This window comes from Populus alba, chromosome 15 (assembly GCF_005239225.2).
Source record: "Populus alba chromosome 15, ASM523922v2, whole genome shotgun sequence".
Classification (NCBI taxonomy): Eukaryota; Viridiplantae; Streptophyta; class Magnoliopsida; order Malpighiales; family Salicaceae; genus Populus; species Populus alba.
This window is the reverse complement of record NC_133298.1, coordinates 14,029,269-14,046,864: the sequence shown is the minus strand read 5'-3', so window position 1 is coordinate 14,046,864 and position 17,596 is coordinate 14,029,269. Positions and strand designations below refer to the sequence as shown.

At 33.0% G+C, this 17,596-nt stretch overlaps 3 protein-coding genes across 9 annotated transcripts; all 3 read left to right on the top strand.

Moving 5' to 3' along the window:
- The first annotated feature begins 303 nt into the window (after window positions 1–303).
- LOC118052018 (probable alpha,alpha-trehalose-phosphate synthase [UDP-forming] 9) lies at window positions 304–6,759 on the top strand. Of its 7 annotated transcripts, none has more exons than XM_073405016.1 (6): window positions 304–700; window positions 1,000–1,064; window positions 1,169–1,696; window positions 3,273–5,388; window positions 5,613–5,886; window positions 5,979–6,759. In XM_073405016.1, exons 4-6 carry the CDS (start codon window positions 3,398–3,400, stop codon window positions 6,309–6,311), a joined length of 2,598 nt encoding a protein of 865 aa, XP_073261117.1. In that variant the 5' UTR covers window positions 304–700; window positions 1,000–1,064; window positions 1,169–1,696; window positions 3,273–3,397; the 3' UTR covers window positions 6,312–6,759. The 7 variants fall into 7 exon arrangements, with proteins under 7 accessions (XP_073261117.1, XP_073261115.1, XP_073261116.1 ...); XM_073405014.1 differs by having other exon boundaries at window positions 304–739; XM_073405015.1 differs by having other exon boundaries at window positions 304–743.
- A 1,452-nt stretch (window positions 6,760–8,211) lies between these two features.
- On the top strand, window positions 8,212–9,439 carry LOC118051997 (protein NUCLEAR FUSION DEFECTIVE 2). The gene is made up of 3 exons (XM_035062803.2): window positions 8,212–8,364; window positions 8,482–8,552; window positions 8,845–9,439. The coding sequence occupies exons 1-3, from the start codon at window positions 8,302–8,304 to the stop codon at window positions 9,248–9,250; spliced, it is 540 nt and encodes a 179-aa protein (XP_034918694.1). The 5' UTR covers window positions 8,212–8,301; the 3' UTR covers window positions 9,251–9,439.
- A 7,219-nt stretch (window positions 9,440–16,658) lies between these two features.
- On the top strand, window positions 16,659–17,596 carry LOC118052000 (uncharacterized). The gene has a single exon (XM_035062807.2). The coding sequence runs from the start codon at window positions 16,715–16,717 to the stop codon at window positions 17,231–17,233; it is 519 nt and encodes a 172-aa protein (XP_034918698.1). The 5' UTR covers window positions 16,659–16,714; the 3' UTR covers window positions 17,234–17,596.

The following is a 17,596-nucleotide window of genomic DNA, read 5'->3' as shown; positions in this document are numbered from 1 at the left end:
TTTGTTTAAAGAGTGTTTAGCAATGCGGTGTTTATCTAAAATTAAATTTTTTTTTTATTTAAAATTAATTTTTAAAACGCAAGTTTTAATTCCACACACTTCTTTTCTTCTACAAATGAAAGAGAATTTCATCAAACATGAGATGCAAACTCACATAAGAAGGTGTAGCATACTCTCGATTGACCCATTTAATTTTTTACAGGAAAAATAAACCTTTTTTATATATATAAAAAATGTTTCTGATGGTGGGATGGAAAAGCAATGAAATATAAAAAAAAATGTCAGTTGATTTATAGTTAGAAAATTAGGAGGGTGACAGTGGGGAAAAAAAGAGAGGGAGAGACAAGGGCAAAAGAGCAGGGAGGACGATAACGTAAGACCAACCAGAGTTGCAATCAAACTGTACAGAGTCTCTTTCTAATCTAATCCAATGTTTGTTTTTGACTTTTAATCCATTCCAGCTTCCTATGTTGAATCACCAAACGCCAAACCCAAAAACTGTAAATAAAGCTTCAATCTTTTCTTCTTTTTCCTCCAATTCTCTATTCGTTTAGTTTAGAACTTTCTATTTTCTCATTGCCTTGTCGGTTTCATACCCAATAAATGAAACTCTCCTCCCTGAAATCTTACCAGTCTTGCACCTTTCTCTGTCTCTCTCTCTCTCTCGCCTTCTTTACATCTTTGTGCTGGTAATAAAACTGTTAGTATTCTCTCTCTGACAACATCCACTTCATTTCTTGTAAGTAAGCACTTCACATTATCCAAATGTTTCTGGGTTTCTTTTATGTTTTGATTTGTAAGCTTTGTTGCATGCTATCAAAGGTGCAAGAGAAATGATGGGTTATATTAAGTTTTATATTTTATATTTTTAAATTTTTGTGTTTTCTTTAGCATGTTTTTTCTCTGGGTTCACTTTGGTGAGTAGATTGTGTTCTTTCTCGGCAACTAAATAGAGTTTGTTCTTTTTTAACTCTTTGATGATATTGATTTTGGTGGCAGGGTAACTCTAGGTTCTTAGTGCTGGCAGGAAGCTCTTTTTGTTGATTCAGTTTCCTTGCTTTCAGGTAACTTTTTCTCCTTTTGGATTATGTTTTTAAATAGGAACGGTGAGATCTATAGGTGTGGCCTTTGAACTCTTTTTCTAAATCTAACACTTATTCTTTCCCAGGAACTTTGATCACCTCTCTCCCTTTTTTCTGCGTCTTGATGTGCATTTCCTCTTATGTTGAAGCGTTCATGACTTCTTCTTTTCTTTTCATTCTTCTTAGAAAAGCCAATTCTTATTGCATCAAAAACTTTTTCTAAAATATAATCTGTCTCTCTTTGTTTCCGGGTTTTACTGTTCAAGACAATTTTTCAAGACTGTCTTTACTCTTCTCCGCCTTATGTACCTATAAGGTGTAATGACATTTTAGGCTCTCAAGCTCTTAAAAATTAAAACTATCGGTAGGGAACAAGGAATGATTGCAATCTGTGTATGCAGGCCACTATTTATGATTTCTCTTGTTGTCACACTGTCTCTTTTATTACCATTTTTTAGTATAGATAGTTTCCGATAAAAGAATATTGAAATTTCAGGATAAGAGAAATTTACATGGTGTATGCTTGTGTATTTGAAGTTGAGTTGTGGCCCTTGAAGGCAAAATCATTTCTACCTGCTGCAGATAAAGTCCAACTGTAGAATCCGGAAAATAAAGTAATATATATCAATTAATTGCAACTAGCATTGTGTTTCTTTTTCTATATATTTTCCATGAATAGCTGGGTGTAATCTTATACTTTGAATTATTGGTGCTTGAATAAATTAATTTAATTAACAGATTATGGTGTTTAGTATTGATTTTTCTGTTGAAATAATTGGAATATTTAATTAGAGAACGAACATTTGTTCCATGAATCAAGTACATCCACGTTTCTCTTCTTTTTTCTGGATTTTTTGCCGGCTTATGCGAAGATTTCAATGCAAGAGGAGATAAGTATGGATTTATTTGCCAATCCAACTCATAAAAATGAATCCCAGTCTGAGATTTTGATTTGGAGGACAGATTCTGTGAGTTTAATTGTTTTGCTGGAACCAAGTATTATAAAGGCATGTACAGGAAGACTATATTGCATTCATAAAACTCGCTGTGATATCCTTATCATTTCAAAACATATCCCTCCTTCTCATTTCATCAGCGTCATAAATTTGTGTTCAACCATGAATTCTTAAGAAGCAATTTCCAGTGAGTTGCATAAGGCTGGGAATAAGAAAATTATAGGAGAACAATCTGTTGCCTGCGTTGAACCAGTGAATCTAGGTATGCATATAAATCGTTCGGTTGAGTTTATGACTTTTCTGTATGCATGGCTAGATAGCTTGTTTATTTCCTTCAATCAATTCATCAACATCATGAATTTATTTACTTGTTGGCTAGACTTAAATCTTTGAGATTGAGTTTGAATGGATGGCCTAACTCACTTTTGGATACATTCAACCAGTCTATCACCTTTTTCCGGTGATTGACTATCCAGTTGTGTTTTAATTGTTATGTAGATTTAACAGTGAACAATTGTCTCTCTTTTAATTTTTCTTGATACATGAAAGAATGATAATTGTAATAAGACTAGATAAATTTTAATAATTTTAATCTTTCTTTCTGTTTAATAAATGCTAAGATGAGTCAATAGTCAATAATAATTTTGCATAAATAGACAAACATATATAAACAAGCAGTTTCTCTGTGACAACTTAATTACCTTTTTAGTTCACTATGAAACTATGGTCACTTTACTTTCTCTTTTTATGATGATACATCTCTTTCTGTTTGCTCACCAGTTTATCTTTATTAGAATCCTAGCTTATTTGATCATCTGATTATAAATGTTTATTCTCCATTAAAGTTTTTGAGGACTTTGGCTGACAGAAAAGAATCCATTAAAAATGTTTATTCTCCATCACTTTCAAGTCAGTAATGCCTATGATTATATGCACAGTAGTCAAGAGATGTCCAGAGGAGCTAGATATGTCTTGTGGCTTCAAAATCCCTGGCCTTTGCTTTTTCCTGATTTTTTAACTTGTGATAGGTGTAAGATCTATTGCAAACAGTGGACCTTTATTTGTTGGCAACTGCATATAATATTTATGCATACACAGGGCATCAGAAATGAATGATTTATGGTCCACGGATTTATCTTTTTATTTGCTTTGAATTCTGTTTGGTTGTTACAAGGCTGAGCATTGCTCATCTCATCACATGGTAGTTAAATATATTTTCCCCGTTTCCCTGCAGGTCTTTAGTTCTTTAATAATTTCCCTACTCCTTCAAGATCTTTTTGGTAGGAAGGTGCTGATTCTGCACCATCTCTGTTCTTCTAACTCAATATCCAGAAACAAGAATTCTATTATTGCACAACAATGGTGTCGAGATCTTGCATAAGTTTATTAGACTTTGCATCAGGGAACATGATAAATTTCAGCCAGTCTCCTAGATCCCTTCCAAGGATAATGACTGTTCCAGGAATAATATCTGACGAGGATGTTGATGGAACTAATGATGGCATTTCTGATGCTCCATCAACTGGAAGCTGTGCAAAAATGATTATAGTCTCAAATTTCCTCCCTCTGAATGCTCAGAAGGATTTAAACTCTGGCATATGGTCATTCAGTTTTGATGAGGACTCGCTTCTGTTACAGATGAAGGATGGCTTCTCAGCCATTCCTGAGGTTGTTTATGTGGGGTCTCTCAGGGTCGATGTTGATTCAAGTGAACAAGAAGAAGTTTCACAAAAACTGCTGGAGGAATTTAACTGCATACCCACATTTATTCCTCCTGATATTTATAAAAAATTTTACCATGGTTTCTGTAAGCACCATCTGTGGCCCCTTTTCCATTACATGTTACCTCTGTGTCCGGATCATGGCAATCACTTTGATAGATTGCTCTGGCAGGCCTATGTCTCTGCTAATAAGATATTTGCAGATAAGGTCACGGAAGTGATTAATAATACAGAAGAAGATTATGTTTGGGTCCATGATTATCATCTGATGGTTCTCCCTACTTTTTTGAGGAAGCGTTTCAATCGTATTAAGCTTGGCTTCTTCCTGCACAGCCCGTTCCCCTCATCAGAAATTTACCGGACTCTGCTGGTTAGAGTTGAAATTCTGAAAGCGCTGCTGAATGCTGATTTGATTGGTTTTCATACGTTTGATTATGCTCGACATTTTCTATCCTGTTGCAGCCGGATGTTGGGCCTAGACTATGAATCGAAACGTGGTCATATTGGTCTTGAGTATTTTGGCAGAACAGTGTACATAAAAATTTTGCCTGTGGGGATTCACATGGGTCGAGTTGAATCTGCTCTAAATCACCCCTCTTCTTCCATCAAGGTCAAAGAGATCCAAGAACAGTTTAAGGGGAAAAGGCTTGTCATTGGAGTTGATGATATGGACATATTCAAGGGCATTAGTCTGAAGTTATTAGCTGTAGAGCATCTTTTGCTGCAGAATTCAGAGTTGCAGGGAAAATTAGTCCTGGTTCAAATTGTTAATCCTGCAAGGAGCTTAGGGAAAGATGTGCAAGAAGAAAAAATGGAGATATATTCAATTACCAAAAGGATAAACGATACTTTTGGTTTTCCAGGCTATGAACCAGTGGTCCTGATTGATCGTCATGTTCCCTTTTGTGAGAAAACTGCCTACTATGCATTGGCTGAATGCTGCATTGTGAATGCAGTGAGGGATGGAATGAACCTGATCCCATACAAGTACATAGTATGCAGGCAGGGGACGCCAAAGATGGACGAAGCTTTAGGAGTTGCCTCTGGGTCGCGTCATACAAGCTCGCTTGTTGTATCAGAGTTTACAGGCTGCTCACCATCATTAAGTGGAGCAATAAGAGTAAATCCATGGGATATTGAAGCTGTAGCCAATGCGGTGGCTACTGCCATCAACATGCCTGATTTAGAGAAGCAGTTGCGGCATGGAAAGCACTATTGCTATGTTAGCTCCCATGATGTAGCTTATTGGGCCCGCAGTTTTATGCAGGATTTGAAGCGAGCGTGCAAAGATCATTATAGCAAACGTTGCTGGGGTATTGGCTTCGGTCTGAATTTCAGAATTTTATCACTCTCACCTAGCTTTAGGAAACTTTCCAATGACTATATCATCTCAGCATACAAGAGGACATCTAAAAGGGCAATATTCTTGGACTATGATGGAACAATGGTGCCTCATACTTCTCTTGATAAAACCCCCACTCCTGAAGTCATCTCTGTTCTAAACAATCTTTGTGCTGATCCCATGAACAGTGTGTTTATAGTTAGTGGCAGAGGAAAAAAGTCCCTGAGTGATTGGTTTGTTCAGTGTGAAAATCTGGGTATAGCAGCTGAGCATGGATACTTCTTCAGGTATTTTAATAGTTATTAATATATTGAATGTCTAGCTTACTAATTTTGCTAGCAAGGCAAACTTTTTGTCTATTAAATGGAGCTTGTAAGGTTCGAACACAGAAGTCATTCAAGGAAAGTTACTTCTCCACTTCTTAGGTGGCTGCAATAGTAAATGAAGCTAGTGGGTTTCTATTAATTTGGTAGGATCCCTTTTTGTAAGATATTGCCTTTTCTTCTTGTAGGTGGAGTGGGATGTCTGACTGGGAAACGAGTTCTTTGGCTGTGGATTTTGATTGGAAAAATATTGCCGAACCTGTCATGAGATTGTATACAGAGGCAACTGATGGTTCCTATATAGAGGTTAAGGAGAGTGCCTTGGTATGGCACCACCAAGATGCTGATCCAGATTTTGGATCTTGCCAGGCCAAGGAACTGTTAGATCATCTGGAAAATGTCCTTGCAAATGATCCAGTAGCTGTTAAGAGGGGCCAGAATATTGTCGAAGTAAAACCACAGGTATGCGTGCTTTTTGTTTATGTTTTGTTCCTGATTTTTGTTTTTCCTTTTTGTTTTGAAAGTGGTCTAACATTGACCTTAAAAATGTGCAGGGAGTAACTAAAGGGTTTGTTGCAGAGAAGGTTCTTTCCAAAATGATCGCTAGTGGGAAACCCCCTGGCTTTGTGTTGTGCATCGGGGATGACAGATCTGATGAAGACATGTTTGAAAGCATATCAAAAACACCATATAGTTCATCACTCCCTTCAGCTCCAGCGATTTTCGCATGCACTGTTGGCCAAAAGCCAAGCAAAGCTAGATACTATCTAGATGATACTGTTGATGTATTAGCTTTGCTTCAATGCTTGGCTGATGCTTCAAGTTCAAACTTGAGTAGCACAGAAACACAAGTTTCTTTCGATAATGTTGTCCAAAAGGAACTGTGATTCTGCCCTTTCCATGCAATGACACAGGCTGAACAAGCACCTTGGTGTCTGTATGGTTGGGTGCAAGAAGGGTGCTTGTCTTGATAATCCTTAGTTTTTATACATTAGGTTTTCTCCTGAAGCTGGTTTCTGATATTAACTCATCTGTTGCATGCTTTGTGGGGATCGATGCTGGTGCCTTGCATAATGCAAGATGGGATGATGAAGAATTTGTGGTCTCGATCAAGCATGACTAATACATTTTATCTTTTTTACCCTAAAAAATGCAGGGAAATGAGGGCTGGTGCATGAATTTTCTGGCTTGGAGGGGGTAGATACTGTGTAGTTCACAGGTTCAGATGTTCATCATCATAGGTAGTGTTTACTGATAAGAGAACTATTTATGTTTTTTGTATACATGTTTTTTATTATAAAAGAAAGGCATTCTTTAGGAGGCCATACTTATCTATCTTGTTTTTAGCAAGGAGATTCTTTAATGTTTTTTCCTCCTTATTATGTGCCATCATGTTCAGTTATGTCCGAACTGTTAAATTAAAATTAAACATTCAATGTACATGATTAAAAAAAAAATTGATTATGAATTCATAATGTGATGAATATTTTACGAGATCTTTTATAAATATTAACATGTTGGTATATTGATTAACATTTTTTTTTTCAAGTATTAAAATAGAAGTATATTGGATTGAGTTGGGTTAATATGCTAACATGTTAAATTTATAATTTGAGTTGTGAAATTTATACAATATTAAAATATAAAATTAAAAAAAATATATTTAATTAAAAAAAGAAAAGAAAAAGTTACAGGGTTATTAAAATCATTTTTATTTAGTTATATAATAATAAAAATAGACATTAATAAAATTAAACATTAACTAAATATATCAGGAAATTCATTAGAGATCATGATAAACCTAAAAAAAAATAAATCAAAATAGATCATGAAAATCAATTTAAAATTATATATATAGAAAGATAAAATTGAAAAAAAACAAAAAATCTATACAATAAATAAAAAAAACTCAATATTTAAAGGATAAAATTGAAAGAAAAAAAAAAAAGGTGCACACAATCATCAGGGAGGTATTTTTGGATCCAAAAATCCATTTCTCAATCATTTTTTTTACTTAAAAATATCTAAAAGTCATCCTAAAGACCTAAATAAACTCATGCATGGCTTTGAATAACCAAAAAATGGGTTAAAGGACCAAGAATCAACCTAAATAATTTCAAGTCCAAATCTACTTTTTCAAGGTAAGATGAAGAACAAAAAATACCTCAATAAAACTCATTTTATATAATAGAACTTGTGCTAACCATTAGAATTCATATATATTTTATTTTTTTAAATTTTAGAAGAAAAGGAATGAAGTTCTATTAAAATCGAATCTTTAAAAACTAAAAGGAACAATAATGTATCAATTGTAAAATAAAAGATTTAAAGTGAATTTTGTGCATCAAATGTAGAAACGCCACCTAGTTTCCCATGTTTTTCACCCTAATTCTTTGTTTGCTTTTTTTTAATAAATCAAAAGTTATTTTATTTTGAAAAAAAAAAAAAAACAATCACCGCTCAAAATATACATAGTATAAGAAACACCCTAGTTAGGTTCCTTAGAATTTATTTTATCTCACCCTATTTAGAACATTTATTGAAGATTAATAATGAGACATGATTAAAATGTTGGCCTAAAAACATAAGAGGATCCAAAACTTGGCTGGTTTATGTCGATTTATTTGCATGGGATTTGAAAAAACGGTCGTTGCATGGCGCGTGGCATTCTTCATTCATTTTGGATTTGCATTTTTCTAGGCATCCTAGGATTTCACCATCTGTAGACTAAATTTATAATGGGCCCATGCAAAGGCCATACCAAAACATTAGGAAGGGCCCATAGACAACAATCTGACATCTGACATCCCAGTTCATCCATTAGCCCTAGAGCAAAGACTTAAAACAATCAACCTCAAAAGATCGCAAAAGTAAACAATGGCTTCTTCTCGCTTCACTGTCTTTACGCTAGCCGTCTTTTCCATCTTCTCCCTCTCACAGGTATTTTTATTTGGGCGAAACCCTATTGTTAGAAACCCCAAAATGTTTTGCTTGGTTTCTGTTGTTATAATGTAGAAGAGAAGAAATGAAACTGGAAAGATATCATTTACTATGCAGGTTGGAGCTGCAAACAAGCTCAAATTATCGCCATTTGAGTCTGCACTGGACACGCTGCAGAATCAGATCGGGTAAGTTTTTTGGGTTCCCTTTCCTTTTTGCCTTCTCTATCATAGAACTGTATATGGTTGCCAAGAAAAAGCAGGAAAATCAACTGTAAAATTGGGATCTTCAAATGAAATATATTTGCTATTTTATTGGACCCAAAAGATTAAGTTAGAAAAAAAAGCCATAACTTGTGCTAAATGTATAACTAGTTGCCATACTGTTATAAATTTTTCATTATTTATCGTATTGATTGAATGTATTTTATTTCCCGGTGGACCAAAAGATTTATCATTGCTTTGCTTCTTAAATTTGCAGCTATGCCTTCAAGAACATTGGTTATCTTCGCCGAGCAATGACACACTCATCATTCTCCGAGGAGAACAATAAGGTGTTGAGCATTCTGGGATCAAATGTGATTGACACATCTGTCTCTATGTATTACCTTGGAAAGGACACCGAGATCTCCTCGAAAGACCTTAACCGCCGGATAGCAGATAACTCTAAAGTGGACACTTCATGTGCTGTCGATGGGATGAGATTGAGGTTGCACAAGGTGGTTAGAGTTTCTCCCAAAACTAATTCGACGACTCCCTCAGTGGTTTGCAGTGCTTTCAGGGCGTTATTTGGGGCTATTGCTATTGATACTAAGAAGGCTGATGATGCTGGCATTGTGTTTTGGAAGGTTCACGGTCGTGAGGTTGGAAAAGCTACGGTTATGTAAGTGAGCTTTCTCTTATCACTGTTCATAGAAAATGTATGCGAAGTGGTGAGTGGTGTTCGCCTCGGTAGGGGACTCTACATTAGGTTGACTGTTAATATGGTTATGTAACTAATATTTCGTTCCCCTGACTCTGAATTTGGTTGAAATATGTATGTTTATGTCGGAGAAGTAATATTTTTGTACACAGAATATACCCTTTGATTTGGTTTTGCATTCTCACTCTTGTGACATTAAGTAGGTTTCGGGAACCTTGTTTCAGCTATGTTTATTGGATGAGAGTTGGGAAATGTATGCAACATTGTGCCTTGTGCATGTGAAAGTATACTTTCTAACCAGTGAAGTTGTTAAAAGTGATGCCTGCTTGTCCTACCTTTCATCTAGAATACAAACGCCGAGCAGCAGATACTTGGCTTTTTTTATACTTTCACTCTCAACACCGTCTATGGGCAGATGTGAGACAAATAGTTTAGTCTGTTGAGTTTAATGTATCGATTAGCCTGTCTTATTATGGATCCTGATCACTTGCATTCCAACCATCATATGTAGTTAGGTTTCTCTTGTCACGTAGCATGAAGAGGAATTAAGAGCTAGAGTCCCAGATTATGAAAATCATAATGACCTGGTGTACGTCAGACCATGCTGTTTAAAGAGTTCCCTTTATGGATTTTGAAAGTATCGATTGGATTGTGTGCCAGAATAAAACAAAGATTTTTTTGTGTATTTGATTTGGAGTCTACCTGACTGTACTAGATATAGAAAATTTGAATGCGTGAGCCTTGATCTAAATAGTGTTGGAATTATCTTGCATCTGCGTCATAAAAGTGAAAGTCTCTCCTCACCCCAGAGGCTCGTCACCGTCAGGATTTGGGGCTATAAGCATATTTTGTTGTAGTTCAGCACGTTTCACTGGAGTTATAGGCGTTCTGTTTTTGCCTAGGTGATGAGTCTGTCTATTTGTTTCTCAACTAATAATCTTCTGTAGATGTTAGGATGTTAATCCAATCAGGGACTAGCTAGGGCTTTTCAGGACAAAAGTAACCTAATTAATGTTATGGATTTACAATATCAAACATCTGTCATAACGTGACCGCCTCAGCTAATTTTGGTACAAGTTATTTTCTTGGCCAAGCAACTTTGAAGGGTCCAAAGCACAGTAACCACAACAAAAAAAAAACACTGTATTTCCCGTCATGCAATAATCAGTTTTTTCTGGCCCTGACACGGCGTGTATCGCCATGATGCCATAGACCTTGGCATCTGGCTCCATTGATAGGAAGTATTCCTAATCTAGGTTTGGATGGCCTTCAGCAAGAGGATGCAAACCCATTTCTGCATCCAGTGAATCGGAAAATGGCTTTCCACATAGAAACCACGTCAAGTACTGATACCAGATGTTTGCATGTGTCAGAGACGTCTTCTGAATCTTGCCACTTGTAAAGAGAGAGTTATTTCTGGATTCTATAGCAATACAAGCATAGGACTTGTAAATTTATTTATATTCGCTTCTCTTCTGCTTCTCCTTGTACCTGGACGAGTCCATTCACAAGAGCTTTCTGGAGTTGGAGGATGGATATATCTGGTGGGCTGGGAATGTTACCTCAACTCGATGGCAGTGATGCTTATTTTACTGTTTCTGATTTGATCTCTGCTTCTCATAATTGGGATTTTAGAGTTCTTCGAACTCCAATTCCTCAATTTATTCAAGACACCATTCGTGCTTGTCCTTGATCTCGATTCTGTTCTGTCCTGGTCCGGTTTTTTCTTCTAAATCAGCTTACAAATGGCTAGCCCACAGCTCTTTCATTAATTGGGTTTGGCGTTTACAAGCTCCAGAAAAGGGTGAGATATCTTATGTGGTTTGTTCGTCTTGGTCGTGTCCAATCTACTGAGATTAATCTGTACCTGCTCCGGGATTGTCCTCCGACAAGAGGTTTATTAAGGCTTGCAGCCTCCTCAGTTGTCGGGGTCTTTCTTCTTTGCTTCTGGCATATCTGATTGGCTTGCTTATATTAAAACCAATGTAATCCACTTGCATATTCTCATATATTCCTCCTATCACAGCTCATAGCCCCAGCTATATAGCATACACTAAGGAGAACACATGTCGATTGATAGCGTTGATTAAATGTTTAATATTGTTATAATGATTATTTTTTAAAGTATTTTTTATTTTTTAAATTTATTTTTAATATTAATATATATAAAAAAAGATTTTAAATAAAAATATTACATTTTTAACAAATAATACATTTATCATTATCCCTTTTCATTCAAGTTGGCTTTTTAGTAATACTTTTGGTTGTCTCTCTCTCTCTCTCGTACTATTATTTTCTTATAATTGTTTCATCATGTATCTAGAATTGGATATTATTGTATACCTATGATATGATTGCCAGGTTGACGCAAGAGGGTAGGCGAGAAATGTTGGTGTGATACTTGTAAATGTCAGAAGAGAGGAGGCGTGCGTGCAAGCTTCAATCCACATTAAGCGACCGATGGGGTTTTAAATTTTATTTGTTTTTATATTTTTAAAAAAAATTAAAAAAAAATTATTTCATTTTATTTTAAATTAATATTTTTTTATGTTTTTAGATTATTTTAAAAGGCTGATGTTAAAAATAATTTTTAAAAAATAAAAATATATATTATCTTGATATATTTATAAATGAAAAGCATTTTGAAAAATAATCCATAACCATAACCACATTTCCAAACATGTTGTTAATAAAAACACTAGGACAATGATTAACCATATCACTAGATTTATATGGATGTAACAAGTAGATAAAGTGTTTTTAATCACTACCCTATTTTTATTTTAAAAATAGATCATGTGCTTGTTAAGAAGATCAAAAGAGAATAATAAAAAAATGTTATTTTCCTGAGTTTCAATCTATAATATTGAATATATATATATATATATATAACGTATTATTTTTTTTCTTAAAAATATTTTTTATTCTTGGACTTTTTATTTTTTTAAGAAAAAACAAATGTCTTTTTCTTTGGATTTGTATTATAAGCTTGTCCAAAGTTTTAATTGCTAGTTCTCTTACAGTATATTGCAATTTAGTTTAATTAGGTTGAAGGGACTTAATTTTATAAACATGGGACAGTTTTTTATCATTGCATTTTTATATGAGCTTATTTGTCGAATTGACAAAAATATAGGAGCAATTTTGATAGGGAACAAACATAACATTGTGTGAGACATATCATCCTACTTAGAAAAATAACACATAGTCTTGTGTTGAAATTCTAGCAACCAAATGTTGGATCCAAGTTTTGAAACTTCAAAAACTAATCTTCAACATAATTTTACCTAAAATATCCTTAAAAAAACATTGTAGAAACCTCAATATATCTATTTCCAACCCTAACAAACCTATAATCACTCTAAAAAACCAAAACCTAACAAAAAAAAAACTTTATGGATCTTTATTTACTTTTTATAGCATGTTCAAATAAAAAAAAAAAAAACCATCTTTGTTGAACATCTGTCCAAGTTAAACCTATTCACATCAGATTTGCTTTTTGTATGGTTCAAATATGACCAACCAAATATCGTCTCCATGCTCTCTATTTTTTAGCATCTTTCTTTCTTCTCTATTAGCATCAAAAAACTGAATAAATAAATAAAAGAAGTTTATGGCTGATACGTAAAATCTTAAAATTATAGGGGGATCAAACATAAGAATAAAAAACTTTAGGGACCAAACTATAGTTTTTAGGTGCCCTATAAATAGTGAAAAAAGCTTTTTTTAGTGTTAACTTTGGTTCTTGTTATTTCAATTGTTTAAGATTATCAACTTAAATTCTACTTCTATAATATTGATCTTTAGTTTAATAATGAGAAGTTTCTTGTAACCATGAATATGTTTATAACATGCAAATCAAAACTAATTAAACAACTTAAAACCATGTCAACATAATATGAGAGAATAAAATTGAAAAGAAAAAATTTCAATGATGGTTAATGAATAATTTTTCAATGAAAAAAAAAAAACAGAACAAAAATAATTGAACTGTAACACCTATAGAAAAATTGTCTTTTATGACCACAATAAAAGAAATAGTGAAACACTATTTTGATTTAGTTTCTTTATAATAAATGAAAAAAAATACATTAAATTGCATGATAAAAAAAGGTAGTAGATATAATTAAAGTTTGTAAATAAAGCATGTGAAGAAAATAATAATAAAAAAAACATCTAAACAAGGATAAAGCATAAGGTTAAAATAATAAACTTGTGAAAGTAGATTTAAAAAAAAAAAGAATTGTGTTGAAATTATTGTGATGGGGTAAGCAAAAAATATTATCAAGGCTTTCTTTAAAAACTTATTCTAAAGCCTTACCTGAATTGTATTATAAAAATAAATAAATAAATAAAACCACATTAAAACCACTTAATTTATCTTTTCTAGTTTTGCAGTTGATATTTAAAAATAAAATATAAAAAAGAATCCATGCAATGTGAGCATAATCCATAAACCTAAGTGATGAGCACAAATTATTTCTCTATGATTTTTAGATTCCACACAGCTTACCTTTTTGCTTTATTGATTTAGAATTATTCTAATAGGTAAAAGAACTATCCTTGTTCTTATCTATATTTCATGGTAAGTTAGAGTGATTTAGTATGAGTATGAATAATAATTTTATTTACTAGAAAAATAAATTGTATTACATCAAAAAATTCTTACATTGTTTAAATTTTATTTACTAGAAAAATATATTAGTAATGATTAGAATTTTTTTTATCATTTTAATTGATTTTTTTATGTTTCATGTTTATTGAAAATTAAGTTTTTTTATTTGTTATGGTTTATTTTTTAAGAAGTTATCGTGATCTCATAACTTGATATGTAAATTGACGAGTTATTCTTAGTTTACTTGAATCGATTTAATATGTTGTTATTTTAATATTTATTAAAAAAAATATAATATCAAATATTTATTTTTATTCAAACTATATTTTTACTCATCTTTTAGGTTATCTTTATACCCATTAAAATTATCAAATTACATTAAATAAATTTTTACACTGTTTAAATTTTATCTCCTAGAAAAATATATTAATAATGATTAGAAATATTTTGTTTCCTTTTAAAAAAATTTGGTCCGTGGGCCGTCAGTACTATAGAAAAAATGAGTATTTGTTTATAAAGTCGTTGATTTTACAGAAAGAATCGATAAAGAGCGGTATAATCCCATTGTCCTGTCCTGGTGATGATAAAGCTGGCAGATGCAGTGGTGGGTCCGCCATGATAAATCAATTGGACTCTTGTTGCTCACTCACACTTCCATTATTTCCTTTCCTGTCAATGTTCCTCGTCATGACACCTCATCTGGACCCCACGTTCCTATTGTGCGTCGCAAAGGACCTGATTACCACAAAGACTCACTCCCCCGAATATTCCTTCCGCACCCAGTAGTAAGTAGCCAATACACACACGCAACCATTAAGCGGTGTTATTAATTATCACATGGATTATAATGCTCTTATCCTCCCTTATCTCTCCATAATATCTTACTCACACTGCCCGCATGTTTATTTTTATATTTTAAAAATATTTATTTTTTTTTATTTTTTATTTTAAATTAATATTTATTAATATAATTAGATTATTTTTATATACGAATGTTAAAAATAATTTAAAAAAAATTTTTAAAAATATATTTGGAAAGGAATCGTTACCTACCATTCCCTCAAACAACCCTGCAAAGGAAAAGGAAAGGCAACCCTCCAATCATGTAGCTGGACTACAGCCAGTTTCCGAAGTTCAAAACCAAGTAATATTGCTCTACAATTATTAAAAACTACTGAATTTTGTCTCCGAAAAAATTTTTATTTTTTTTTCACATGTCACCGTGAACAAAAATCATCTCTAGTCCAAGATAGGGCGAAATATATTTTTTCAAATAAATAATTATATCTATTAAATATCACACCCTTTTTCTTCTTTCTTTTTCCCTTTTCATGCCAAAACTACCTTAATTGTTTTAAGCAAAACAATTTATTTAATAATTAATTAATTAATTCCACGTATAGTGATAAACTCAAATTTAAGAGGACTAAAAAATCTTGTAGACCCAAAACTCATCATCTCAAACAACTCCCTGGGCAAAACCACTTATAAACTTAATTTAAAAGAGTTTAGCTTCATGATTTCAGTATTGAAAAATAGTTTAATATCATGAGCTTAAACTAGGTAAAGAACTCAGTTTTCATGAACTTAATCTTGAAAAAAGAGCCTAATAACATGAGCTCAGTTTAAAAAAAGAACTTAGTTCTCATGAATTTAGCTGTATTTTTAAATTTTACTATTCCAATACCTTTAAGTATATAAAATTCTTTAAAGGTTACCATATTTTCATCGCATAAATATTTATATAAGAGATATTTATTATTCATTAATGTATATATCATAAATATTTTATGTCGTTAATATTATTAGAATAAAATTACACTTTAATTCATCCTCTATATATAAAAAAAATAAGACTCATTAGTTATATAATATCTCATGAATCTTTTAAGCTATAAGTTCATAATCTTTATTATCTAATTTATTTTTAGAGTTTTGTCTTAAATATTATTGTATTTATTTGTTCTTAAATTACTTGTTCCTGAGCTACTAGCTTAACTAGATGACAGTGTATTGAGTTGGTGGATTTAGTCATGAAACTTTTATTCACTTTACTTCTAATGCTAAAATCAAATTCTAATGGCTCACACGATTTTTCTAAAAAATATTTTTTTTAAGAGTATGATAAAATTATTAAATTTAATTTAATTTTGTTGATGTTATTATTGTTATTATCATTTATGATTGAACATACCATGGTCTTTTTAAAAGGATGAAATTGATTAAAATATGATGTTTTATCTTTTTTATGTTATTGTTGCCATGATTAAACATTCAGGCAGTTTTTTTATAGGGATGAAATTGATTAAAATCTCATTTCTTATCTAAAATCACTTGATTGTTTTTTATAGTTTTATATATAACAATTATTTTTTTATTATTATTAATGTGAGTGTCCGAATCAATTTATATGTATCTTAACTAATTTCATGAGTTTTAAAATTAATAATTATATAAGTTTTTAGTGATTATCATAATAATAGAAATTATAAAAATTGAATTTGAGACTAAATAGAGAAAAAAACTTTTAATTTCAAGTATTTACCTACTGGAGTGTCATGAGATTTATCTTTTAAACTTTGGGATTTGACGACTAGATTTAAACACGTACAAATTTGTGAAACTTAAAATTCTCCTAAATAAAAATTATATAAAACAAAACAAATGAGATCTTCCTTAACTGGCACCTGTCAGTTCCCGGTATCTTTCCGTTACCTCTCTTCACCTTTCCTCTCGCATTTAAAAACCTCTCTTTTCCTGAAAATAAAAGAGGGAGAGAGAGAGAGAGAAAAGGAGAGTACTGGATCAATCCAAATGGCCTTTAAAGGGGCAGAACCGATCGCAGAAGAAACAACGTCGAATTCTCTCTTAACAAACACGCGCTGCTGCTTCTGTTTTCCCTGTTTTTCTTCCCGACGATCCTCCACCGTCGGATTATCCTTCTGGGAACGAATCCAATCATCATCACAGTCACACGGCTATGATCCCCATCAAAATGAATGGTGGTTCAAGGGGATAAGAGCGTTGAAGAAGATCAGAGAGTGGTCAGAGATCGTTGCGGGCCCTAAATGGAAAACTTTCATTCGAAGATTCAATCGAAGTAAAAGCAGTGGCAGTGGTAACGCAAGGCGCCACGGGAACTTCCAGTATGATCCTTTAAGTTACTCGCTAAATTTCGATGAAGGGCCGGGAGGACAGAAGGGGGATTTCGATGAAGTGGATGATTACGGTGGGTTTCGCGATTTCTCCTCCCGTTACGCCTCCTTGTCGGCCTCTGGTCAGCCGGTGGCTATGGATGCCTCGGAGAGTAAAGACGTTGTGGTCATGGCTTGAGAGAGAGGAGGAGCTGTGAGTGAGGGCACAATGGATGCTAATTTGCGCCGGGCTGTGCAGGATAACGATCGAGTGCTTGTTGACTAGGTGACGCCATGTGCCGGCGCGTACTTTACTGCTCATCTATAGTATTATTATAGTTTATAGCTGTATAAATTTGAGACGGTAGGGCAAAGGAAACACGTGTCAGGAAATTGGCCAGTTTGCTTTTTATGCATGTATATATATATATATATATATATATATATATATTGGGTTTCTTGTTTGGAGAATAATAGGGATCGATGTAGGGCTTTGTCTTGTAACATTTGTGTGTATTCATAAATACATTCTTTAAATCAAAACAAAGATATTTTAGGTTAA

Bases quoted from the DNA above. Each gene is read 5' to 3' on its own strand.
- LOC118052000 (XM_035062807.2), top strand. From the start codon at position 16,715: ATGGCCTTTAAAGGGGCAGAACCGATCGCAGAAGAAACAACGTCGAAT.
- LOC118052018 (XM_035062832.2), top strand. From the start codon at position 3,398: ATGGTGTCGAGATCTTGCATAAGTTTATTAGACTTTGCATCAGGGAAC. The intron at 5,389-5,612 runs GTATTTTAATAG...TTCTTCTTGTAG, and splicing joins GAGCATGGATACTTCTTCAG to GTGGAGTGGGATGTCTGACT. The intron at 5,887-5,978 runs GTATGCGTGCTT...AAAAATGTGCAG, and splicing joins TTGTCGAAGTAAAACCACAG to GGAGTAACTAAAGGGTTTGT.
- LOC118051997 (XM_035062803.2), top strand. From the start codon at position 8,302: ATGGCTTCTTCTCGCTTCACTGTCTTTACGCTAGCCGTCTTTTCCATC. The intron at 8,365-8,481 runs GTATTTTTATTT...TTTACTATGCAG, and splicing joins CCATCTTCTCCCTCTCACAG to GTTGGAGCTGCAAACAAGCT. The intron at 8,553-8,844 runs GTAAGTTTTTTG...TTAAATTTGCAG, and splicing joins ACGCTGCAGAATCAGATCGG to CTATGCCTTCAAGAACATTG.